The sequence below is a fragment of the Canis lupus genome, chromosome 15, assembly GCF_048164855.1.
Source record: "Canis lupus baileyi chromosome 15, mCanLup2.hap1, whole genome shotgun sequence".
Lineage (NCBI taxonomy): Eukaryota > Metazoa > Chordata > Mammalia > Carnivora > Canidae > Canis > Canis lupus.
Genome location: NC_132852.1, coordinates 38,558,413 through 38,585,690, shown reverse-complemented (window position 1 = coordinate 38,585,690; position 27,278 = coordinate 38,558,413). Strand labels below are relative to the sequence as shown.

The 27,278-nt window shown below is 40.6% G+C and overlaps 1 protein-coding gene across 11 annotated transcripts in view; it reads left to right on the top strand.

Moving 5' to 3' along the window:
* The window catches only part of SLC20A2 (solute carrier family 20 member 2), a 101,409-nt gene that overhangs the window by 36,532 nt on the left and 37,599 nt on the right, over nucleotides 1-27,278 (top strand). For 8 of the 11 annotated variants that reach the window (XM_072776659.1, XM_072776656.1, XM_072776654.1 and 5 more), the window contains one exon: nucleotides 22,226-22,775. In XM_072776659.1, the coding sequence (XP_072632760.1) occupies nucleotides 22,487-22,775 (289 nt within the window). In that variant the 5' untranslated portion in view covers nucleotides 22,226-22,486. Of the gene's footprint in view, nucleotides 1-517; nucleotides 657-22,225; nucleotides 22,776-23,675; nucleotides 23,810-27,278 lie in introns of those variants that run through there. The other 3 variants (XM_072776662.1, XM_072776661.1, XM_072776658.1) reach the window with 2 other exon arrangements.

The following is a 27,278-nucleotide window of genomic DNA, read 5'->3' as shown; positions in this document are numbered from 1 at the left end:
CAAGTGCACCGTGAGTACATCCCTAGAATGTTCTCTTTCAAAAGGAAATTTTGTAGGCTTAGGCTTTGTTATATTGAATTTCAACTCTTTTATCTAAAGCGAAAGGGACAGTGTGCAGAGGGATGCCTTGAGTTCTGCCTGCCTTGGACACAAGTAGATGGTAATAGGATTGGACCCTCTGCTGGAATTGTGATTTCTCCTGGAAATACTGGCACTCCTGTTATTGTTTAGCCTGTGTTAAGCATCCCCAGAGCACGTACAATGCACAAAGACAGCATAGTTCCTACTCATGAGGGACTCAACATGCTGATATTAGGCAGTGCACAGAAACTGGGCCCCCGACATAACACACTAAGTAAACTGGCAGAAAACAGTATGATAGGGAAGAAAAGGAAAACAAAATGGAGTGTGGGGAGGATGGAGGGTAGTTCGTGGGGTAGCTTTCAGATTGCCTGGGCTTCTGCCAAACAGTATAGACTGCAGAGCTCCCAGGATGCTCCTTCCCTTTCTTTTCCAGCAGCCATGGAAGTGGTGGAGATGGATGAGAGTGACCCCAGCAAGCACCTCCCCAACACCAGTTCCCTCTTAGAAGTCCCCACAAAAGGGAGGAGATTCACTAGTTTCCCTGTTCCTGGAATGCTTTCTATATGGAGGAGGTAAACTTAGTGTCTTATAAAGTCCAATAAATATAAGAAGCATCTTTCCCAATGTCATATATTTGGCTAGAAATCTGAATTTGTATTCCATGTTTTTCTTCTGAACTTATATGCACTCAAACTAGTTCCTGAGCCCTGTGCTGGGTTAGGATGTTGAGTCACCTGTTGAATTAGAGGAGTGCTTTGAGCTTCTCCACAGAAAGACATTACGAAGGTCACCTAGGCATTATTGCAGCTCATAAAGGAGTCAGAAGGACATGAATCAGAAGGGAGCTAATAAGACAAGCTTCGGGTATTGAAGATTAATAAATAGGAATATACTGTGTGAATCTGTGAGTCATTTTTCCCTTTATACACAGCCTCAGCCAGTCTCTGATTAAGGTTCTGGGTCTTATTCATGGCTCTACAACCAAGAGTCTTGGAGAAGACTCCACAAAGAACCTCACAAAAAGATTAAAGGGTTGAAAAATGATATCTATAATAAGATGTTAGGAAACTTCTATTATTTAGCCTGGAGGGAAAAAATGACCAGGAGACTCTTGAGTTGTTAGGCAAGTAAGTATATGCCTCAGAACCAAGGAATGATGACCAACTGGTGTCTATTTCCATTGAACATACAAAGTTCAATCCAGCAAAGGTTAGGTCAGCACCGTGGTACTCACAGTGCAGTGCTGGCATCCTCAGCATCAGCACCACCTGGAAACTTGTGAGAAATGCACCTTCTTAGGCCTTGCCCCAGATCTGTCCATTTGGCAGTGGGGCCCAGCAGCCTGTGTTGACAAGCCCTGCAAGTGATTCTGATGCACACTAATGTTGGAGGATGAGATAGAATGCAGGGTTTTATAAAACGGAGAGGTTGAATACTGGAAAATGTAAACCTTTTTCTGGAAGTTATCTAAAAATGGGTTTATATTTGTTTATGATGTTTTTAGTATTCTCTGTGAAGTCTAGAGATAAATGACCTCTCAAAGTCCCCTCGAGCCCTGACTTTGCTCTGGATTTCCTCTGTCACTTAGAGAAGATTAATAATTAACCAGGAAAATTTTGCAATTACTTTTCTGAACTCAGTAGTTAAGACTGCCCATTTCAAATGAGAATCAAATGAGAAAATGTGATGGTAATGTTGTGTTTTCAGATAATATCACAGTGTTATTCAGTAGACTCCCTCCTTCCAGTGTGACTTTTTTACAGCCACCCAAAGGGAAATTTAGGCAGAGGTCAAAACAAGGGGCCTTAGCTGGTGATCATTTTGTGTCACAGCCTGCTGGCTAGATTGGTCACTTCATGAAGCCCATGTCAGAATATAGGTGACTGTACCCCAGTTTTCCAACTCTGGGACTTCTACAGGAGGAGAACTTTATTGGTGAGCTGCTGTATCACCTGCAGGAATGCCATTCCTCATCCCTGCCACAGGGAATTACATCTGTCAGCCTAGATGTAGGGGCGAGGTGAGAGGACCTAAAGACAATGCAAGCACAGGATAATGGTACCAGCTTGGAGGGGCTCTGCTAGAGGTGAAGGATGGTAACCTATTTGATCTTGATGTTTTTATAGCTCTTGCAGTCAATAGTACACATGCTGGGCACTTAATGCAATTAAATGATTACTTAGTTGAAATGTTCAAGGCCACAGGTGTTTTGCCCTCTCCTGTGTAATAAATTATCTAGAGTTAGGAAGGTAGCAGTCCTTACCCTTCCCAATCAAAATAGTTACTCCTCCTACCAGTCCCTCTACTCAACCCTGCCCCCACTGCTTTGTGCTTTTGCCTGGAATTGTCCTGGGTTGAAAACACAAACTACTGAGAATGTGTCTATTTGTTATAACTTGTATAACATTTCATACAGTAAAAGCTTTCTGTGGTCATAGCAAAGGGTACTCTGCAGACGTGTTTGGCCAGTGCTGCTTAAAAAGCGGCACACGAGTAGCACACTGCTGTCTCCAAAGAAGACACACTCTGTCTTGGCCAGGGTATGGTGCCTCTAATATTTTAGCACTTAAAAATGGGATAGGTAGAATGCTTGACTTTTATAGCTATAGTTAATTACACATTTGCAGAGTATTAAAAGTTCCTTGAAGTGAGGAAAGACAAGTGAGAGCAGTCTGGCTCAAACTCCAGTTTGCCTTGTAATGGGAGACAGAGGGGTAAAGGTGGCAAGTGTCTATACCAGTGTTGCACAATCTTCACACTGGGTTGTATTTGGAAAAACTGATCTCCCAGGCATTAAGCCGCATTCGCTGTTACCTTTATATCTCTATTTACAGAGTGTATGAAGTCCGGTGAATCCTGGTTGGGCACTGATAAGATAATTGTATCTCACCAATCCATAGGGTAGACAGAGCTGATTTTTAACACCCTGAATTAGTCTGAATATAAAATGCTCTCTTTAAAACCAACAAACTCTCAATAACTATAAATCCAATAGAAAATTCAAATGTTTGGCCAGTTTGGTTCTTACTGATAGCAGGCAACAGGCTATTTTCATTTCTACACAAAAAGAAATGACTCATCATCCCCTTTGGTATTTCACCTTGGTAAAAATAATTTTGTTTTTAGAATCAAGCTTTTACCTAGTCCATATATGTTTCATTAAAAATGAGATTGGGGGGCAGCCTGGGTGGCTCAGCAATTTAGGCTCCCTGCATGGAGCCTGCTTCTCCCTCTGCCTGTGTCTCTGCCTCTCTCTCTCTCTCTCTCTCTCTCTCTCTCTCTTTCTCTCTCTCTCTCTGTGTCTCATGAATAAATAAATAAAATATTTTTTAAAAATGAGATTGGGTAAGTGGCTTGGGCTAAGCCTTTTTTCATTATAGTTATTCAGTCCAAAAAAATTAAACTTGAAGAGAAAGAAGGGGGGAAAGCTCCTTTGCTTATTATTATTAGACTACTGAAGAATTACTGACCTAATGATTCAATAAAACATCCCCAGAAACAACCTAATAAGGTACTAGTTAAATAATTGATGGTGCTGCCACATAATGCAACATTATGCGGCCATTTAAAATGATGCTCCATCTGTAGCCTTACAGATTACAGGTTACAAAATATATATTACAACCACTTTCTCAATGGAAGACATTTTTTTAATGGTTTAATGGCTTCATTTTCTTTTTCAAAAGGAAGGTACTTAAATGTACATGAAAAAAGAATGCTGTGCACCAAATGTAAGCAGTGGTTATCTCAAGGAGGTGAGCTGATGTATGATGTTTTACCCTCTTTTTTGGCTATCTGTATGTTAGATTTTTTTCAGTGAGCTGTATTATGTAGTAATGAAAAACTTTCTTTTCAAAACATGCTATTATAATTCATTTTGATTTTGACTTTTATATTTTATTTAATTTGGCAGTGGCCTCGCAGTGGCTTACATAAGTATCATGTACTCCAATAGGTAAAACTAGTACACCAAAATTGACACAAAACAATTATTATTTTTCAGTGATGAGCTAGCAGCATTTTTCCTTGTTTTCCTTTCTTGTGTGTTTATCAGATTTTTTAATATGAATTTGTATTATTCTTATAATGAGAAAATTTGACTTATTTTTAAGACAGACTTGAGACCTTGGCTCTTGGGAAGAGGCCCATACAAATGGATGCGTGGCTGTTATTGACAAAGGGTAATTTTGTGAATTCTGCAGCGTAAAAGGTATTCAGCAAGAATCTGCTTTCACTACTTACAGCTGTGGATGTTCAAGGAACTCTAATATCCCAAATTGAATAAGCTCTCAGGTTCAATATTATATAAAGAAAGGGAGCTGGGGAATCCAGCATTTGTTAAGTCATTAAAATAATACTTTGTATTAGGATTATCCATTTAAACTTTGTAAGGGACCATCATTCTTGAGCTTAGATATAAAGTAGTGAATGGTGGAACCATATGTTACAGACCTCAGATGATATTTTTGAGTGACAGTGATGAGGGATGATGGAAAGAACAAGTCACCTAGCTAGTATTTCCAAAGCACTTCTCTTTGTAGTATCAGAGTGTATCTCACCAGTGTTTATTAAAAGTGATAGCACTTAAGAGAGTACTGGCTCCCTCAATTATTTCTGCCAAATGCTGCTAGGATGTTCTTGTGGCCTTACTCAGAAGGTTATTTGGGGTAACTATTTGGTACTGGTGGCAGTTGATTTAAGAAAATCATGAGCAAAAACAACAGGCCTCCCTTTCAATCCATTTTGTGTGGTAACCTGTGAGAGTAAGTACTTTTTCGCAGTTAAAGGGACTCTCTTTGAAGTGTCTTCCTATGTTTGGGCCTAAATGAGTAGAAATCTGTCACCAGGTTTACTAGGCTTAGATTGAAACTGAATGGAATCCACCATCAACAGGACTGATACCTTAAACTTAATTTAGAGCCAGGATGCCTTGAGAAGCCAAAAGAAATCTAGTAGCATATATGAACTCCCATGTTTTGGCATAGCCTTTTTGTTTCAGGACCTTTGTTACTCATAGAAGGGTATTTCCTGGAATACTTGGAACTAAGAAAGCTGGTTTTTCAAGTTTCCTTCTTACCAGTTTTGATCCTTATAAGGAATGCTCTTCATTTCATCTTCTCCTTTGTTTCTTTATCATCTTCTCTCTCTCTCTCCTGTACTTACAAGATAAGGAATAATCGTGTAATTCCTCTCTGCACTGTTGCCTCTTTGGGGAAGTAAAGACACATCCTACATGGGTTTATCTTCATTTCTTCTGGTTGGAAGAGGGGAGAAAGAGATGTTGATGAACTGTTTAACCCCAATAGTTAGATATGCAATGGATAGAGTACAATCGATCGCCGTATCAGTGTGTCCACACCGGCAGATGAGTACCAGCCCTCCCCACACAGCATCAGCACAACTGTGTGAAATGCCACATGCCCTATCAAGGTAGAATAAAATGGTTGGTTACGGTTTGATTGATCAAATGCTTTGCAGGTTGAGTGGCTCAAAGGAAAAATGAGAACATCTTTTTAAAAGCAATAGAACAGATAAAAATATTTCTAGACTATATTCTGAGATTCTGAGACTATAAACTTAAGTTAGAAATGGCAGAAAATGGGGATCCCTGGGTGGCTCAGTGGTTTAGCGCCTGGCCAAAGGCAGGGCATGATCCAAGGTCCCGGGATCGAGTCCTGCATTGGGCTCCCTGCATGGAGCCTGCTTCTCCCCCTGCCTGTGTCTCTGCCTCTGTCTCTCTCTCTCTCTCTGTGTCTCTCGTGAATAAATAAAATCTTTAAAAAAAAAAAAAAAAGAAAGTAATGGCAGAAAAACTCTGTAGTTGCTGTCAAGAGAAAGGGTGGCTTTTGGAAGAGCAAGAGGAGACTAGATCTTAGCTTAAAGATTTGGCCTGAGTTTTTATTTTCTTTTTATTTTTTCATTTGTTCATTTATTTCTTGGTTTTGTTGGGTTTTGCCTTTACCTTACAGATTAAAAGCAAAAGTAGGAGGATAGGAATGTGTTCAGCATACTGAGGTAGTTGGGAGTTACAGATGAGCTTATCTATTATTATAAAGGTTTTAAAAAGAGACTTGAGTCTTGAGACTCAAACTGCTTGAGACTTGACTTGAAATTAAAGTGGTGGCTGGAGCAAGAAGAAAGAACTGCTGGGATGTCCCTACTGTGCAGAGTTCAGTGCCCTTTGGGACCTGGAGGGTAGAGCATCCAGCCCAGCGCATCTTTCTGTCAAACCTGGTTTTTGCCATCTCTCTTTTTGTTTACATTTTTTGGTTTTTCCTTGATCTTTAAATCATGGTGTCTTCAGCCTCGGTCAGACTTGTCAGTAACAATTAAATAATCTAGAATTTTTATTTGAAGAAGAAATGACCTAAAGCTTAATCCAGAAGAAACTTCTTCTGATCAGGTATAAAAACTTGACATTGCTATACGAATTATTAAGTATTACAATGATAAGTTTTTTAAGTTTTAATTTTTATTTTTATTCTGTTCTAAGAGGAAATAACCCTCAATTGGCAATAATATAATGAGAAAGATTTTGTTTTCTATGTCCTCATTAAACATTAAGTAGTGAACTTCTAAGAACTCAAATGATCCAATTGGATCCAACTATGGAAGAGCAATATAGGTGAAGAAGTATCTTTTTCTAAAGGCAACTCATGGCCACCTCCAACAATAATTATATATCTTAAAATTCACTTTTTCTAGTGACACTGTGGTTCCATGAGTTTTTACACATAGGGTTTTGTGACCACCAGCACAGACACGATAAATAATAATTAAAACTTCCCAGAGGTTACCCTCGTGCTGATACCTTGCATTCAGACCTTCCCTCCATCCTTTACTCCCCAGACTATGAAAAGTAGTCTCTAAGTTCTGTATGCAGCCATGGTGAAGGGTGAAAATCTAATTAATTAAGGGGGCTTATGCACTACTTTGACCACTTAAGTGGCTTATGGGTGATTCTTAGGAAGCCAGACTAAAATGTAAAAATAGGGTGGGGGGGATGTGAGGAGAGACACCAACAGCTGTGCACTATGTGGAAAATTTACTTCACAGAATTAGATCAAATAAACAAATACCAACAACAAAACCTCTGGGGGCTAGGAATATCAGTAACCAGAGTTGCTGTGTTATGTAAAATGTCCAGTTTTCAACAAAAAATTATGGGACAAGTAAAAAAGTTGGAAATTGTGACACATACACAGGAGAAATAAACAATAGAGACTGCTTTTGAGGGGGCCTATAGATTGAACAAAGCAGACAAAGACTTTATTTTTTTATTTTTTAAAAAGATTTTATTTATTCATGAAAGAGATAGACAGAGACCTGGGCAGAGGGAGAAGCAGGCTCCCTGCGGGGAGCCTGATGTGGGTCTTGATTCCGGGACCCTGGGACCACAACCTGAGCCAAAGGCAGATGCTCAACCACTGAGTCACTCAGGCACCCCCAGACAAAGACTTTAAAGCAGCTATTATAAATATGTTCAAAGATGAAAAGAAACCATTCCTAGGGCAACCCCGGTGGCGCAGCAGTTTGGCACCGCCTGCAACCTGGGGTGTGATCCTGGAAACCCCGGGTTGAGTCCCACGTCGGGCTCCCTGCGTGGAGCCTGCTTCTCCCTCTGCCTGTGTCTCTGCCTCTCTCTCTCTGTGTCTATGAATAAATAAATAAAATCTTAAAAAAAAAAAGAAAAGAAAGGAAAGAAACCATTCCTAAAGAATTAAAGGAAGGTGTAGTGGCAGTGAATCATCAAATAGAGACTATTTTTAAAGAGATGGAAAAGATAAAAAATAAAACAAAACACCCAAATGCAGATGTGGAACCAAAAGCACAAACAACAGAAGTAAAAATAGATAAATTGGAGTACATCAAAATTAAAAGCTCTGCACAACAAAAGACACAATCAATAGAATGAAAAGACAACCTTTGGAAAGGGAGAATATGTTTATAAATCATTTATCTAGTAAGAGGTTAGTATCCAGAATATATAAAGAACTCCTACCACTCAACAGCCAAGAGCAACTCAATTTAAAAATGGATAGAGAACTTGAATAGACATTTATCCAAGGAAGACATACAAATGGCCAATAAGCCCATGGAAGGCTGTTCTATCACTAATCATTATGGAAATGCAAGTCAAAACCACTGTGAGATATCACCTGACACCCATTAGAATGGCTACTGTTAAAAAACAAAACAAAACAGAAAATAACAAGTGTTGGTGAGGATGCGGAGAAATTGGAACCTTTGTCCATTGTTGGTAGGAATATAAAATGGTGTGCATGCTGTGCAGGACAGTACAGTAGTTTCTCAAAAAATTAAAAACAAAATTACCACATGACCCAGCAATTCCACTTCTGCATATACACCCAAAAAAGAACTGAAAGCAGCAGAGACATGGACAGATATTTGGACACCCATTAAATTTAAATTAATCTATTTTTAGAGAGGGAGAGAAAGGGGGAAGGGGCGGAGGGAAAGGAAGAGAGAGAATCTTAAGCAGACTCCTCTCCCAGCATGGAGCCTGACGAGGGTCTTGGTCTCAAACCCTGAGATCATGATCTGAGTCTAAATGAAGAGTTGGATACTTAACTGACTGAGCAGCCAAGGTGCCCCTGTACACCCATTTTAATAGCCTTATTCACAGTAGCCAAAAAGCAGAAGCAACCCAAGTGTGTATCAATGGATGAGTAAACAAAATGTGTTATATCTGTACAATGGAATATTATTCAGCCTGGAAAAGGCAGGAAATTCTGACACATGCTACAATGTGGATGAACTTTGAAGACATTTATGCCAAGTATAATAAGGCAGTCACAAAAACACCCTCATCTCACTCATATGGATGTACTTAAAGCAGTCAAACTCATAGGGACGGAGGGTAGAATGGTTGCCAGGGATTGGGGTGAAAAGGAATGGGAAATTACTTTTTAATGAGTACAGAGTTTCAGTTCTGTAAGGTGAAGTGTATTGCAGATGGATAGTGGTGATGTTTGCATAACAACACAAATGTACATAATGCCACTGTACACTTAAAAGTAGTTAAATGGTAATTTTATGTTTATTTTACCATAGTTAAAAAAATTGAACATGGAAATTCTGGAATTGAAAACTATAACAAAATAAAAAACTCATTAGAGGGATCAACAGTAGATTTGGATTATCAGAAGAAAGAATCCGGGATCCCTGGGTGGTGCAGTGGTTTAGCGCCTGCCTTTGGCCCAGGGCGTGATCCTGGAGACCCGGGATCAGATCCCACGTCGGGCTCCCGGTGCATGGAGCCTGCTTCTCCCTCTGCCTGTGTCTCTGCCTCTCTCTCTCTGTGTGTGTGACTATCATAAATAAATAAAAAATTTAAAAAAAATTTTTTTTAAAAAAAAGAAGAAAGAATCCATAAACTTGAAGAGAGAGCAGAGCCATGGAGATAATGCAGTCTGAAGAACAGAAAGAATGACAAAGACATGTAGTCAAAATTTTGAAAGACAAAAAAAAAAAAAGATGTGGAAAGAGGCAAGAGAGAACTGACTCAATTATAGAGGAACTACAGTAAAATTAACACCTGACTTCTCATGAGGAACAGTGGGGGCCAGACTGCAGTGAGAGGCAATGTTCAAGTGCGGAGAGCATCTTCTGCCTTACAAAACAGTCTTTTTAAATGAAGGCAAAATAAAAACATTGTCAAGTAAATGAAAACAATCCATTGCTAGCAGATTGGCTTTACAAGAAATACTAAAAGAGGTTCACTAGGCTGAAAGCAAACAACACTAGACAGTAATTGAAATACACACACATACACACACATGAGCTCCAGTAGAGGTAGTTCAGTAGGTAATGACAAGACTGTATAATTACATATTTCTTCTTTCTTCTCATAACTGATTTCAAACATTACTAAAGAGCAGCTTCTATCTAGTTACTTTCTAGTGATTATAATAAAGCTCATTATGTTCACATCAAGGCATCCCCCCTACTTCCTAGTTTTCTAAAGGAAAAACAGCCAAAGGGAGCCAGCCAGTGGCTTGCCCAAGAAAGTTCATCTCAATCATTCATAAGGAATTAAGTACCAGGAGGAGCACTCTCAGAATCGGGAAATAATATTCAAAGAAATCTTAAAAACATGCCTCTCTGATATTTTTAAACTGCTATTTTCATCATTCTTTGAAGGTGGTATCAAGTAAATGTTTATGGTTTCTTAATTTAGTAAACAGATTTCAATTTCAGTTGTCTCAGCAATAGGAAAAAGTGCTAAATTTTCACCTGACTTCCTGACCAGATGAACAGTTTTTTGGACTTATTGCCACGTTTAGACTGTTCATATCACTAATTTGGGTGGAATTGAATCATGTTTGCAGACTTCTGATGAAGCACTTCAGAGACTTGAACCAACTTTCCTCCACTGCATAGAGGAAAGGTCTCACTGAATCAATTTAGTAATTTGTTCCTTCTTGCTTTTTTCTACTGCCTAAGAACTATTATTACTTAAGAACCTTTGGAATGAGAATAAGAACTATGGAGCTGTAAGTTGAGCATGGAAAATAGTTAAGATAATGATCTCCACCTATCGACTCTTCTATTTATATTAAAGTCCTATTAATAGAAAGGATATGTAGTAATATCAGGAATCTGTGTTTTTATAAGTATCGTTCATATTTCTATTGAGCTTCTACTGGAATCAGAACAAAATCAGCAAATAAATATGTAAGAACCAAGGTATCTATTTACATACATAGTTCCATTTTAAACTGTGGCTGAAGAGAAAGCATTTCCCTAATATAGCTCTTGGAGCTTAGCCAAACAGTCCAGCGCTTCAAGGATGCAGAATCAGAACAAGTGCTTCTGGGTTTACCATGTGATGGAAGTGATGTTAAGTGATTTGCTCATGAAAACGAATCTATTTTTGGTTATGACTGAGAAAAAAAATTATGTAGAATATTGGAGGGGATATCTGTAGTGTACACAGAAAGGGAAAAATGTTTAGAAGCTATTTCTGTTGTAGAGGGGGAATAAATGTATAAAGCCCATCTCTTCTTGTCCCATGCCTTCAAGCAGTGTTGTGCCTACAACACTCTAGCAAGGTGGTCATAATCATGGAAAAAAATCTCTATGCAGGCTAATTCCACATTTTTTAAAAAGATTTTATTTATTTATTTATTTATTTATTTATTTATTTATTTATTTATTTATTTATTTATTTATTTGAGACAAAGAGAGAGAGGCAGAGACACAGGCAGAAGGAGAAGCAGGCTCCATGCAGGGAGCCTGATGTGGGATCCCAGGTCTCCAGGATCACACCCCGGGCTGAAGGTGGTGCTAAACCGCTGAGCCACCTGGGGATTACCCCTAATTCCACATTTCTAATGGGAGTGCATTGCAGTGTGCAGTAAGCCGTTCAGCTATAAATTTTTTCTTCCCTTCCAAGTGCAGTCTTAGTACAATGAAAGGCTATTTGCTACATCTCCAAAGTTGATGAAGAGTGGCCAACATGTATTTCCTTATAGTAATTTTTTCATGATATCATCAAAATATAAAATTGAAATAGAAGTGACAGGGGTACTTGTCTGGCTTAGTTGAAAGAGCAGTGACTCTTGATCTTGGGGTTGTAGGACAGCCCCACATTGGGTATAGAGATTACTTCAAAATAAAACCTTCAGGAGCACCTGGGTGGCTCAAGTGGTTAAGTGCCTGACTCTTGATTTCAGCTCAGGTCATGATCTCAGGATTGTGAGATCAAGGCCCACATTGAGTTCTGCGCTTAGTGCAGAGCCTGCTTGTCCCTCCCCCCAAATAAAATCTTTTTTAAAATACATAAAATCTTTTAAAAATAAGTAAATAAAATAAAAAGATAGAAACAACAAATTAAAGTTTCTGAAAATAATTGCTCATACAGTCATTTAGATTCCATTTGAACATCTCCAAGGAAATGGCATTTCCATATCCTGATGCAGTCTTTCAGTTTTTTTTTTTTTTTAAGATTGTATTTATTTATTCATGAGAGACACAAAGAGAGAGAGGCAGAGACATACGCAGAGGGAGAAGGAGGCTCCCTGCAGGGAGCCCGATGTAGGACTTGATCCCAGGACCCCTGGATCACACCTTGAGCCAAAGGTAGATGTTCAACTGCTGAGCCACCCAGGCATCCCAGTCTTTCAGTTTTTAAAAACTGGTTTTTTTTTTGTTTTTTTTGTTTTTTTTTTTAGAAAAAAAAACAAGCTATTTTTCACTTAGGTTCTGTAGGGCCTTCTCCATCTTCTCTTCTTCAGGCCAAATTGTCATGATTCCTTTAACTTTATCTCCTTTTCATTATTGTTGCTCTTTCTTTCTTTATCCTTTTAAAAACATATTTACTTAATAGATTCATACAATGCCTTCCCAAAAGCAAAAGGCTACTGGAAGACCTCTAAATAACACACATGCTTTATGAGCCAAAAAAGAAACTTAAATGTCAGAATGACAAAAATGCAGAAGAGAGAGTGAATACAACAGGAATGAGGCCTGGAAAAGAAATAGGGTCCAGAGGGGCTGAGCCCAGGGTCTGCAGTGGAAACTTTACATAGAGGACTAAAATGAGTTTGTGCAATGTTCCAAAATTCATGAAGATCGTTGACTGCATTGTTCTAGAAAGGATCAGGAATTTCCACCTCCTCTCCCCACAGCACAATCCTGTGGTTCACAGTTGTAGACTACACTGCTCCGTCTTAGTCCTGTGGTCTCTGGTTGATACAGAATAATTGAGCTGGACAGGACTGGAAGATATCTGATTCTGAACATTTCCAAGGACCGCAGCTCTGTGGCCTTTGAAACCCACTCTCTTTTTCACCCTTTCCTTTTTCCCTGTTCCCTGTTTCCTGTTTCCCTGTTGTCCCTGCCTCCCCATCCCCAACATAGGCCAGGACCCCAGAGAATCTCAGCTCCCCAAATAGGAGCTGTTATCATTAAGATGGCCTGGTGAATGCCAACCAGGAACACCACTCACATTGCTTCATTTGAGCATCTTCCGTACAGTAAGTTGATAACACTTGTAGGGAATAATCATCTCACCTCTACTTTCAGTTATGGCTGTCACATCTTCAAAATGATCAAAATTGGACCGGATGACTTCTTGGGTCTTTTCAAACCCTGATGTTGTCTGATTCTCTAATTCTGTGAACCAAAATAGGAATAAGAGACCAATCATAGGTTGTTTCTTGTAAGCATTAACCTCAAATACTGTTTCAGTAAAAAGGCTTGCAGGGTACTTGGTACCATCAGGACATTTTCTTGCTCTCTGGGTAACGTCTGGTTCTGATGGCCAGTCCTTAAGAAAAGCTTACAAAAGACAAAGAATTCTAAAGCAGGAACAGATGTGACTGAGGATGCACTTTAGAAACCTGTACATGGGAATATGATAGAAGGCTCCAAACCATGCAGCAACTTGTTCACCCAGTGCTCAGACACCAAAGGGATGTTCTTGAAAGTGAAAAATAAAGATAAGATAAAAAGTATAGCAGATATATTTATATCTTAAATTGTGGGTCATAAGTAAGTTTGAAGGAAGAATTGTCTGAGAGGCCTGGGCTGAAAACAGACTCATGATAAATTCATTTTATCAGCAAAAGCGAAGATATTTTGGTGGTACATTCCTAACTTCTCAAAAAAGTGTACTTTCCTTGGTAGTGTTTGGAAAGGTTTTTCCGATGCTAAAAGTAGTAATTGCTTATGGTGGGAAGTTTTGGCTAATAGAAAAAAAAATGTCAAGAGCACCTAGAGACAGCCACTTTTAACTTTGGGTGTATTTCTTTAAAGTCTCATTGCTGGTGCATTCTCAAACATAGTTGAGAACATATGGCACACACCATTTGCATGCTGAGTTTTCCCTTTGCAGGTTATGTTCCAGTGCCATGAATAACTCAAATAACATCATTTTAAAATTTTATTTTATTTTATTTTATTTTATTTTATTTTATTTTTTATTTGAGAGAGCATGAGCATGTGTGTGCATGAGCAGAGGGAAAGGCAGAGGGAGAAGCAGGCTGCTCACTGAGCAGGGAGCCCAACACGGGGCTCTGTCCCAGGCCCCTGGGTTCATGACCTGAGCTGAAGGCAGATGCTTAGCTGACTGAGCCACCCAGGCGCCCTTCAAGTTATATCATTTTAGCGACTATATAATAATTCTCTTTAGATGTCACAAAATTTCCTTGGCCTTTCCTCCTGTCAGGGACAGTTAAACGGTTTCCCTTTTTTCATGATCATAATAAATGACATCTTTGTACATCTGTATTTGTTCACATTTCAAATTATTTCCTTATTTTCTTGAACTTGTGAGGTTAATGTCATAAAGACACCCATATCTTCCCTGAGTACTTCTTGTTCAAGACAGAGTACTGGGACTGCCATGTATCTGACCCAGCCTGGCACATTAACAAGCACCATTTCCCATAGGAAAAATAAATGCTCCTACTTAGAACTGTTTAAATCATTTCCAGCTGTACTTAGGAGAGAAAACATTTCAGAACTGATTTTAAAGTCAGTATTGGAGTAGTAGAACAAGGTGACACTTTTATTTATAGTTTGCTTATACTCTAACTTATTTTAATTGACCTCCTTGAAGCTTTTGGTATGTGAAGTGTCCACACGTCCAAAGTTAAACTGTCTTTAATCTGTGGGCCTCCATAGGAGTGATATTCAGCTGAAGTGTTTATATTTGCCCTAAACCTGAAATCTAATGAATGGGTTTCCATCCTTTAGATCCTGGAAAAGCGAGGTTGAAGACTTGTCTCCACAGGAACACCCTGCTTTTCTTTTTCTGTGGAAATAGTATGGGCCTGGTTGGAAGAAAGGTCACTAGCTTGTCCCCATAGGCCTTCCGCTTTCATCTCTGGCCTGGAGAAAGTTGTGTCTGAGTCCCTTTCTATGAACTTAGAATTGGCAGTTCTAAGCCACCCACCTCCTCTCATTGATCTGTGTTTGTTCTTTGCTTCTTGACGCCATTGTTTTAGACAAGGTGTGGCACTTTGTCCCCGAGGCCTCCCTCAAGTGGTCAGACTGGCTGCTTTTGCTGTGTCTGAGTGGAATGTGCCTTCTGTCATTGAATAAGGGAGCTACTCTTCCTTTCTTTCTTTTCTTTTTAACTAACTTTTATAACTTATCCTAGGGGGCTTGAGAGTGGGGGAAGGCAATGCTGGCAATATAGGACGGGAAAAACAGAAAGTGAATATTACCTTTTATAACCAGTATTGTACTGGTTTTTTACCTCAGCTTTACTGAGGTATAATTGACCAACAAAATTGTCAGATATCTGAAGTGCACACCGTGATGATTTTATATACATATATATTACAAAAGGTTTCCTCCCATCTAGTTAATGAATACATCCATCACTTCACATATTTATATATTCCAGTGTTATTTATAGTCAGTTTTATTGAGGTATAATTTATATAGAATAAAATTAACCAATTGCAAGTGTACAGTTTCATGAATTCTGACACACATGTCCTGTAGTATAGCCACCACCATACTCAGAATATAGAATAAAAAGTTCCCTGTGTAGACATATGTTTTCATTTCTCTTGGGTGAATATGCCTCAGAATGGGACTGCTGATTTATGTGATGAGCATGTTTTATAGGAAACCACCAACCTCTTGTCCACAATGGCTTTACCATTTTGCATAATATTTTATTCTTAGCACTTTTTAGAGATATCTTCATTTCCCTCTTCACCTCCCTCTGCCCCTCAAAACTGTTCTTGCGCTTCACACTGTACACTGATCTTTAATCAAAGACAAGGCCAGAGTCTGTTCATTGAGGAAGAAGAGCAGGATTAGAGGGAGGGGGGGCTATGGGAGGAGAAAGATCCTTCTAGAAGGATTCTGGAGCCTCAAGTGTTGTTCCTGTGTCGGTAGTGGTACTGATTGCTTCAGGTTGCTTGAGGCTAACTGCAAGTATAGAACACGCATACTTTAGGTTTGATGTCAAGTACATGTGGTACTACCGTTTTACAAGTGAAACGGGACTCAGAAGGTGTACCTGCCTTACCCAAGGTCACACTGCTAGTTAATAACAGAGCCAGGATCGGGCCCTGGGTTCTACCTGCTAACAATGATAACAGTCATCATGCAGTGCTCCCTGGCCCTGAGCTAGGGCCTTTACGCCAACACCACATGGTGTATCCTGATTCCCACTTCCTGGATGCGTCATTTAAATGACTTGCCCCCAAAAATAAATAAATGACTTGCCCAGTTGTGTAGCCAGTGGCCAATTGAACTGGAATGGACCTGGAACCCCTGATCACAGGTCCTGTGCTCTTTTCCTTTCTTCATGCAGAAGGAACCAATGTTCCTTTTTTAACAAGAGAAAAGGAGAAGGTGAAGAACATGCAGTGCCGGGAACAGGCCACAGGGTGTTAGTAAATGTCCTTGCCATTTATTTCCAGTTTACATCAGTTTTAAATCTACAGCTTGTTCACTTTGAATGTCTTTAATAAAGATTATCAGGCTTTACACTCATGCTCTTTGTCCCCATTGAGTAAACCTGCTACTACTTGCTTCTGTTATCTATGTCCCTGTGTTCTGAGCTGGGTCTAGCATTTGGCTTGATTGTCTTGCCTTCCCTTTGCATGTTTTCCCCCTTCTCCCTCCCTCTTTCTCTCTCTCCCCTTTCCCTCTTCTCTACCCCTTCCTTTCTTGCTTCTGCTTCAGTCACAGTGTCATCTGCCTTTCTTCAGTTTCCTGTGCTCCCATAGACTGCTTTGCATATTTGTAAATATGCCATTTAAAAGTAGTTAAAGCAAGTTTCGGAGCCGTTCTTATCACTTTTCCATTTTTTATCATTAGTGTGAAAATAGGAAACTCAGTTGCTTTTTTAAATCATGAATATGATATTTTTAAAGTAATTTTAAGATTTGGGATCCCTGGGTGGCGCAGCGGTTTGGCGCCTGCCTTTGACCCAGGGTGCGATCCTGGAGACCCGGGATCGAATCCCATGTCGGGCTCCCGGTGCATGGAGCCTGCTTCTCCCTCTGCCTATGTCTCTGCCTCTCCTTCTCTCTCTCAGACTATCATAAATAAGTAAAAATTTTTTAAAAAGTAATTTTAAGATTTAAGAGTGTAAAGTAGATGTTTTCATGAGCTATTCAAAAATGATGGTGTTGATAAAAACTCTATATGAAAAAAAAAAAAAGAAACTCCATATGACAAGACCTACATCCTGAGTGTTGAAAAGAAAAACTGCTTCTGCTGTTCTATTCTGTAAGTAAGATTTCAAAAAGGAATCTTCCATTTTATTTAAATATTATCAGGAAAAGCTAGTCGTTTTTATGGCTGAGTAGTCAAGTTTACCCACAAGTAGCAGAGAGTCATTAGATTTTGTCAACCATTGAAAAGATTATCTGTCTTCAAATTTCTACCTAAGTGTCAAAATTCAAGATTCAACCCCAGCTTCCAAGAATGTTTTATGTTTTTAGAGGGTGGGTATGAGGCACTTTGGGTCTTAGTGGAAGTGTTGGAAAATGACTTGAGAGTATCAGAGTCCTCTGCATGGGGGACCTGGCTCCTTCCCTTTACCTGTTGGAGGGAGAACTTGGCCTGGCTGCAGTCTGTGAAATCTCTGGGGAAAGCTCAGCATAGACCAGAAGCAAACACAAGGAAGGGAGACTGGCTGTGGGCCAGGCCTTTAAAACCACACGGTTCCAGGGAGGGAGTCATAAGTAAGCCACAGTCCACTACAGATCTGACTGTCTGGTATGGGCCATGCCAGCTGAGGAGCTGATGAGAGAGGAGGGCAGATGGAGGGCTAGAACAGGCATCCCCTCAGTGCATTTGCTTGGGAAGGCCTGGGGTCATCGTGGATGTTACCTTTAGCTACATTTCAGAACAGGGAGCCTACTACCCAAGCTTTTTTTCCCATTGATGTCTATTAAGTGCTATAGCACAGCCACATTCCTATTTTTAAACAGTGTAAAGTTCATCTAGAAATATTCTGAGAATGTTTGTTTCCACTTTTCCTTCAACATACAGATTTCTAGTGTAGATAAGTGAGTATGAGGTAGAGCTGAAGCAGATGCTCACAGAGGAAATTCTAGAGAGAGAATCTATAAACACTTGGGAGTCCTGCCAGTTTGTTCACTGGACCTGGTGAAGGAAGCAGGGCTGGTTCAGAGGTTAAGGGACAGAAGTGATGGTGGGCGGGACTCAGAGTTGAGAAGCTTGCTCAGAAGACATGGCACCAAGAAAAGAGAGTAAGGATTTTGTTAACATCACAGGTTTGGGAGGTAGAACTTATGAAACCCCTCAGTACCTCCTCCAATGATTCAAAACATTCTAAGATACTCTGTTCCTCAAACGAAGGGGTCGGTGGCATTTGAAAATTGGACAATGTTTTGGAACGTTCAGTCCTGTAAATCACAGCCATATGGGGGCTTTCATACTAGGGGAAGGAAGAGAGCGTTAGGAAGCTTGTTCTGACCCTCCTTCACATTCTGACCCTTTTCAGAAAAGCCTTCACAGGAGAGAGAAGAGAACCAAGGCATTAGCTGGAAGTTCTAAATGCTGTTGCTGAGGAGGAGAGGGGGCATTGCCATGTGATGTCTCCCCACATCAGGCCTTTCCGTCTCCCAGCTACATGATTTCTATGAACGCAAATGAGCTGGTGATTCTTCAGTATTAGGTCCAGGCTCCCCCATCCCAATATTAAGTATATATTCACCTGTGCTTTTCTTATTTTCTTCAGGTTTTAGTTTTTACATTTCTGTCTTCAATTTATTTTGGCTTGAGGGAGGGATGTAATGTTTTTCTTCCTTCCAGATAGATAGTTCTCTCTCTCATAATTTTTTTTTTTTATTAAAATAAAAGCTTCCCCAAGCCACATCGGGCTGAGGACATACCTGCTTTGATGCTCCTGTACTTTACCTCTGTGCTCAGCCTGTTCCGGAGTGAACCTGAGGGCAAACCTCGCCCTAACGTATAAAAACAAAATGAGAGGGGCACACGGGTGGCTCAGTCGGTTAAGCGTCTGCCTTCGGCTGAGGTCATGATCCCAGGTCCCGGGGTCAAGCCTTGCATTGGGCTCCCTGCTCAGTGGGTCTGCTTCTCCCTCTCTGCCTGCCATGTGCTCTCTCTCTCTCTTTCTTTCTTCCTGCCAAATAAATAAATAAAATAATAAAACTAGAAACAGTGCAAAAGAGAAAACATTAAAATCCTACTCGGCTGTTTTTCAGCCCAGTTCTGTGAGTCAGTGACCATCTGTGTCTTTCAGTCCCCGCACCCAGGACTTGAGCCACTGACGCCTCTGTAAGTGTCCTTTCTCCTCCATGGGTGCCAGGCCAGGCCTCGCTGGGGCCTCCATGGGTCATGCCCAAGCTCTGCGGCAGCCTGGCCTCTGTCACAGCGCACTCTGCTCATGTTCCTCCCATTCTGCACCTGGTGGCTGGGGGACCTGTCCAGGGTGGAGGTCTGATCGTGTGGGCATCCACCTGTCTGTGGCTAGGGGACTTGTCCAGGGTGGAGGTCTGATCGTGTGGGCACCCACCTGTCTGTGACTGGGGGACTTGTCCAGGGTGGAGATCTGATCATGTGGGCACCTTCCTGTCCATGGCCGGGGAACCTGTCCAGGATGGAGGTCTGACCGTGTGGGCACCCACCTGTCTACCTGCCCAGGGTAGAGGTCTGATCTTGTGGGCACCCGCCTGTCCACGGGGTGGCCACGACCTGCAGCAGGGACCACCTCAGCTCACAGACCTGTCTGTCCACCCCATGCCACCCCTTCCCACATGGACACTGCCTCGATGTAACCCCCATCCCACAGGTGGCCCTGCCAGGCCCCACCTGGCCCTGTCCTGGCCCTGACACCTTCTGCCACAGCTGAGTCTTATCCATTTGTGAGTTTCTGTGATCAGCATCTGTTGTCCTTATGGAACAGCAGGCCCCACATCCATTTCCACTGTGGTCCTGTTCCCAGTGACTGACACAAGGGAGCTTCTCGGTAAATACTCGTTGAATGTCCTTGTTTGTCCTGTTGGCAGGCTTACCTGACAAACAAGATTTCATCAAGAAGTCTATTTTAGGATTAGATAATATAAATCCTAAATATTTCTAGTTTGTATTTTCACTTCTAGTTTTAATGTGTCCATGATGTTAATAAAATACTCTTTTTAGTCGAATATTCTCCTTTGGTTCTAGGATGGTCTTTTCATTTGTCTCAGATGGTATCTAAATCTCCAGAATTATATAGGCTTCAAATCTTAACACATGGTAAAATCTATCAGCATATGTTTACTGTTTCATTATATGCCTATAGCATTGCATGTATAGATGGCTCTCAGTATGTGCTTATGGATTTATTATATACTATTTTGATTTGAAAAGCAGGCAACCCAGTTTACAGTTTTTGGTAGAAAGAAAGTTTTTGGTAGAAAGGCATCGCATGGCAATGCCCCCTCTCCTCCTCAGCAACGGCATTTAGAACTTCCAGCTAATGCCTTGGTTCTCTTCTCTATCCTGTGAAGGCTTTTCTGAAAAGGGTCAGAATGTGAAGGAGGGTCAGAACAAGCTTCCTATCTCTAGAAAGATAGAAAGTATCTATAATACTACCACTCAAACTTAGCCATTTTTCTGATCTTAGTGTATTACTTGCCCCTCTTTTTATATGTAATTTAACATCACCATAATCACAAGGTACATAAAATTTGGTGTCCTGTTTTTCCCCCTGAATATTCTTAATGTCGATTGATCATTATATGGTCTCTGACATGGCTTATGAGCCTAATTTATCCAGTTTAAATCACTAAACATCTATGAAGAACCACACTGTGGTAGGCACCATTCTCTATGCCTAATACCATTCAAAGAAAATATAGACTTGGTACCTTGACTATATAATAATAGAATACCACAGTTCCAAAGCTTCTAGTGACATTTTTACTTCATGGATATATTAATTTTATGACATCACTTCTTTAGTTTGGCAGACTTTTCTACATGTTTAATAGCTTTTCTTCTCGTGTATTCATCAAATTGATTAGGGCTTCCCACATGCCAGGCACTATTCTATATCCTACAGATAGAGCAGTGAATCCAACAACGTCCCTGTGCCCTCCTGAAAGGAGACAGACAAGAATGAATGAATGAATGAATGAATGAATGAATGAATGCAGTGACAAGTAGAACGGACATAAAGTAGCGTGAGAAGGATGGATAATGGCATAGGAGAAGGGGCTGCTCTTTCACGAGGTCAGGGAAGGCCTCTCTGATGGTGACATTTGAGCAGAGACCTAAATAGCATAAGGAGTAGCTACACAGCTGTCGGGGAGATTTTCTCTGGCATAAGGATCAGCAGGTGCAAAGGCCCAGAGGTGAGAGCTCTTAGTGTTTTCAAGGAATAGCAGGAGCCTATGAAGGAAGGAGGAATAAGAGCTGAGGACAGTGGGCTGGGGCATAGCTCTCAGGGGACCTTGGAGGGTCTTCCCAGCCTGGTGAGCCTCTAGCCTTCCCTCTGAGTGAGGTATGGGTAGTCATGGAAGAGTGACATGATCCGAATTATGTTTCAATAGAATGTGGCAGCTTTCCGTGTTCCTTCTATGTGAGCCTTCAGTTTCCACCTTTGTCACCCTCTGGATAAGTCACTTTATACTAGAATCAATAAGCTTTCTTTCAGACACCTGCATGGTGTGCTCCTAAATTGTACATTCTTTATCTGTAAATGTGCAGGTGGATCATTAGCCATACTCTATGGTGTCACAGAATCATATTTGGTCATCACTGGTCCAAGAAATTAAGGAACTTCCACATATTTGAAAAAAGTCTGTAACTGAATTTCTCATTTCTTTACTTTTGCCCATTTGAAGCATTTTTTTTTCTATCTGAAAATAATGGCCAAGTGTATTTTTCAGATTGCATAAAGTCATATCCTATTAAGGCTTGTTGTCAGCCTGTAATTATAAAGCCTACTTCAACTTCTGATATTCTAGAGACCAGCTTTTTTTGGTGGGGGTGGGGGTGGGTGGGCAGTTAACCTAATTATAATCTTCCTAGAGTTGCTTTATGGTTAGATCTGTCACATGCCAAAGTTAGATCCCATTAGTAGGCTTAAAACATTTATTTCTGAAAGAACAAACTGTTACAGGTTGCTTAGGATAATTGATTTCTTTTGTTTTCTTTTCTGTTATAGGAGGAGACATCACAGCTTTCCCAGATTGGGAGGAAAAATATGGAATGTGTTTTCCCGCTGACTGAACACAACCAAATGAACTGTACTGACAGTATGAAAACCAGCAGTTAGCAGTTTGTTCAGGCTCTAACATTGTCCAGCACTTTCCAGAGCAAACTCACTGTTTACAAGAACTCTCGGCCTTACGACGTTTATCACCTCAAGCTTTGTTTATTTAAACTATTTCTGCAAAAGAAAAGTACCCAGAGCCCACTTTCCAAAATGGCCATGGACGAGTATTTGTGGATGGTCATTTTGGGTTTTATCATAGCTTTTATCTTGGCGTTTTCTGTTGGTGCAAATGATGTTGCCAATTCATTCGGTACTGCTGTGGGCTCTGGCGTAGTGACCTTGAGGCAGGCCTGCATTTTGGCTTCAATATTTGAAACTACCGGTTCAGTGTTATTGGGAGCCAAAGTAGGAGAAACTATTCGAAAAGGTATCATTGATGTGAACCTATACAACGAGACAGTAGAAACACTCATGGCTGGGGAAGTTAGTGCAATGGTTGGTAAGTAACATTATTCTTTCCATCAATGGGAAATGTGTCCACTGGCCTACTTCCCTACAATACTTCTGTCATGTCCATAAGTGTGACTTTTGCTTTAACTTCAAACTGGCTTGATGTTTCATATTTACTACATTTTATTTTTGCTTTCTGCATTTTAATTTTATTTTTTTTCTAGCATCCAAATATCAAGCAAACACTTTCTCAAATTTTTGGCAAACTTTGGTGTTAAAATTGATTTGGCTAAGAGTACTTTTTATAAAGTACAGACAAAGGTACTTATATAATAACTGCCATTTTAAAGTGGTTTGAGAGTTATTAAAGAAATAACGGGTCTCAGTGAACGTGTTTGTAAGGTTGACTTATAAGATATCCTCGATAGTTGATTTCTATTTTTCTGTAGATTTTTCATCAGTTAGGATGCAATGTTTTGAAAATGTAGGTGCCAAAAACCAGTATTTATTGAAAAGTTTTATATTCTCAGTTTAAGTTTTTCAGCAGTTACCAAATGAATTTCAAGTGCTTGTGTTTCAGGAAATCTAGTCTTCTATGTTATTTGTAATCCTTTTGTTGGCTTTTGTTTTGATTTTCTGATTCTACCTCTGGGAGCCCCACTTGGGTTGTTTGTTTTGTTCTCTGGCCAGAAAACCATTTGTGTATCACTAACGTGTTTAGAGTATGACCTTATATTGGTAGTTTCAAGTTGTCTAGATGAGAGAGAAATGTTGAGAGCAGTGAAATTTGTTAATAAGCAGACTGTCCAGACAGTGTGATTTCTCCATTAGCCAAGGTGACCATCAACATGAAGGCACTTCCCTTACTGCCCTTGCTGCTGCTGGAAACAAGATCCGGGCAAGGACGCTTAAGTGCTGCTGACTGGACTCTTTCTCTGCTTGCCTCTAGGTAGACCTGATGTTCCAGCAGACAGCTGATCTCTATGGATAATGTGGTTAGGGAGAAGAGGGTTAGAGAGGAATCCTACCACCTTCTGCTCTCAATAGGACTTATCCTTTGTAGGAAGAGTCCTGCGTTGGGAGGTAAGATGCTGGTGTATCAGGAACACAGCCACATTCCAAGGCCCCTAGTTATTTACTATTACTGGTATTGCTGAAGCACCCAGAATGTGGACATTGTTTGCCAAGTGTAAGATGGTGACCGCAAGTTAGAGAAGTTGTTGAGGTGTTTGATGCATATCCAGTACCGATGTTCTAAGGTATTAAATACTGAGCACAGTATGCTGGTGATACATGCTCAGGAGTTCCTGTTTCTCAACATTTTCTGTTTTAAAGACGTAAGGTTCACAATTGCTTTAATTTCAACAGCTCTTACAGTGATTGAATTTGACTTTGCTTCATGGGATACCTGTTTCTCATCATAGTCCAGTAAAAGTGAAATTTCCCTTAGAAAAATTACAATTATTTGTAAAAATCACCTTTGGTTGTCGTGATAGGTGTCTAAGATTTAATCATACTGAGCTGAAATTAAGATTTCTCCAGTCAGAACGATATGGGCAAAAAATATTGAAGTAGGGGAGAGATAAAGAAAAGCACTTAGAAAATTAAATCTTCATAGCAACTTCTCCTTTCATTGGATCAAACTTCTGAGGAATGGTTGTGGGTTTTTTTTTAAATATGTGTGTGTGTGTGTGTGTGTGTGTGTGTGTGTGTGTGTATACACATATGTATATATATATACACACACATATATTTATATATTAATTAGAGTGTGAGTGAGAAAGAGAGCACAAGCTGGGGGAGAGAGGCTGAGGGAGAAGCAGGCTCCCTGCTAAGCAGGGAACCTGATGTGTGTGGGACTCGATCCCAGGACCCTGAGATCCTGACTTGAGCTAAAGGCAGATGCTTAACCAGCTGAGCCACCCAGGCACCCCAGAATGGTTGTGTTTATCAAAGAGATTTGTTAGTGAGGCCACACAGAGGCCCCAGCTTAGGCAGAAAGCCTTGTGAGTTGAGAGCTTCATGTCACTCCTCACTTTTTGTGTGGGCAGTCTGACTTGTCCAGTTTTTCAGTTCTCCCACTCCTGGCCTTTGGCTCTTCACTGAAAGAATGAAAAATACTTACCTCAACTAGAATTTAGGTTAACCAAAGCAATTTGAGGTTTCACTTGAATAACTTGATTTTGTTTGCTTTGGTTTCTTTCTTTTAGTCTTTCTTTTTTTTCTTTCTTTCTCTTTTGATGTGTGGGTAGATGAATCTCAAAGCCAGTTTTGTTGGGAATTTGTGTACGTTACCTAGATTTTTAAAATTGGGATCCCTGGAGATGAGAGCTTTGTTAATTTAAGATTATGGTATAATTATTATTGGCCAGAACCAAAGCTGATTCTTTTCCGATGCCTGAGTGTCCCCTTCTCCCTCTTCTAAATTCAATATCCATTTCTTCTATTTTTCTCCGCCTGTCCCTTTATTCTATTCTGGTTTTTCTTTTCTTTAGAAATGTCTCCCCAAGCCCTTGGATCTCTGTGCTTTGATGGAGTTGTGGTAGCATTGGGTTGGTTGGGTGGAAGAAATTATTTATGCCAGCTAACCTTCCAGAACAAGTTCCCTTTTGAAAACTAAGCTCAGCCCTAAAGGAATAGCCAGTCCACTTAGTAAGAAACCACCATTGATTCAAAAAATCTACTGAGAATTCAGAACTCACCATCTTCTCACAGCAATACCCACAATAGTGTGAACAAGCCATCTCCTTGAACCAAACTACAAAGCGCCCCTAACTGCCGAGCCTTCTCTGCACTGAGAGCCCACATACTGCCCCTCTGCTTCCAGGATGCCCCTGCACCTGTGTCCTGCCAGGCTCCCATCTTCCCAGGATTATTGCCTCAGAGATGCCCACCTTCCCCCTATTTTCCCTAGGTTTTGTCTTACACCCTTATTCCATACTTAATCCCTTCCTCTTTATAAGATATCATTACCTTAAGTTAAAATATCTCTATCTTTTTTCTCACTGTTTTTCTTAACATTAACGTAATCCCATTGGCCTTCAGAAATTCCCAAGGCTTAGGAGGCCTCACCGCACTCTGACTTTGCCAGGCACCCTGCAAATACCTGCCTCCTCCTTCTCCTCCTTTCCTCTGTCCCTCCCCTTTTGCCCACTGGCCCCCTTCCTGGCCTGGCAGCCCTGTCCTCCCGACCTTTCCTTACAAACCCTGCTGCTCCAGGGCATATGTTATAAAGTCTGCCAGAGAAGGGATAGCAGCTTTCAGGAAGGAAAAGCTCATGGTCTGAATTCATGTGGGTGAATTTATACTATTCTGTTAACATCATTAGATTATTTTAATTTTGTAAGAATAGAAATCATAAAGTTTGTTTTTCAAGTTACAGTTCTGTGCCACGTAACATGCTCCAAACTCTGGCTCTATTTTTAAAACGAGCTAGTCAGTCACTCAGGAGCTCAGGGCTTAGATGTGAAGGCTTAAGGAATTGTCCAGGGGGAGGCCTGGCTGCTGCCACAAAGCCTGTCACCGGTTTGGCAGCATGAGGCTGGCCCCTCCTCCCAGCACATACTTGCAGAGAGACACACACAGGGTCCGAGCCTCGTTTGGCTCACGGGTGGGCATGCCCAGCTCTCACGGAGCAGTTGTCAGCATTCCTGTACAAACTAGGGCCTCTACAGCTAGTAATGATCCTCTGTAACTCAGATGTTTTTGAAGAAAATGCCAGGGATCTGCTTAAAAGTGCTGCTGCCAAGCAACGAGATTCCCAGAATTAACATTTGGGATTAATAACGTGCCCTGCTTATCAGCCAAGCCCTTTGTTCCCTTACAGTTCTATATAAGCTTGTCAACAACTGTTTCTGAAAGTGATCTCGCCCAGCTGATGCTTTTAATACGCCCTGCAAAATTTGATCTGCTTATGAAAATATCTGGAGTGAACTGTAGCCTAGAAAAACAGTAAGCCTGGAAAAGGAGGTGAAATTGAGGTAAAAGGACACAAAGCCAAAGCTAAGGATCTTCTTAACTGGTAAGAATTAGAAGACTCAAGGAAGCATACAAAGGAAATGCCTGGCATTCTGGCCAGGGCCTGAGAGCAGATGCCCACCTGTGGGTTCAGTTTCATTGTGATTTATCCTAGGAGAGGCAGAAATACAAAAAGCAATGTGGAATTACACACTCTCTCTTTCTATCAAGGTGTAGTTGGCATGTGACACTCTGTTAGTTTCAGGAGTACAATGTAATTATTCACTGCTTGTATATTGCAGTCTCTTTTATAGACTAATAGGACATGGCCAGTGTCTAGCCCTGCTCGTTCTGTGACTATAGGCATAACGACAGGGAAATCTCCAGTACACAGCCTTTCTTACTTCTTTGTGTTCACTAGAGTCTGTAATCTCTTGCTGGGCCTTGGCCACACTTCACATCAGAACAAGTTCATCGTCAAGCACCCATACTTAAATGTGACAAAGGCAGTTAATAACTGGCGTCAATAGACTTTTCTTTAAACACTTTCAAGAAGTCATCTTTATCCTTTCAGTGTTGAAGAATGTTCCTTTGA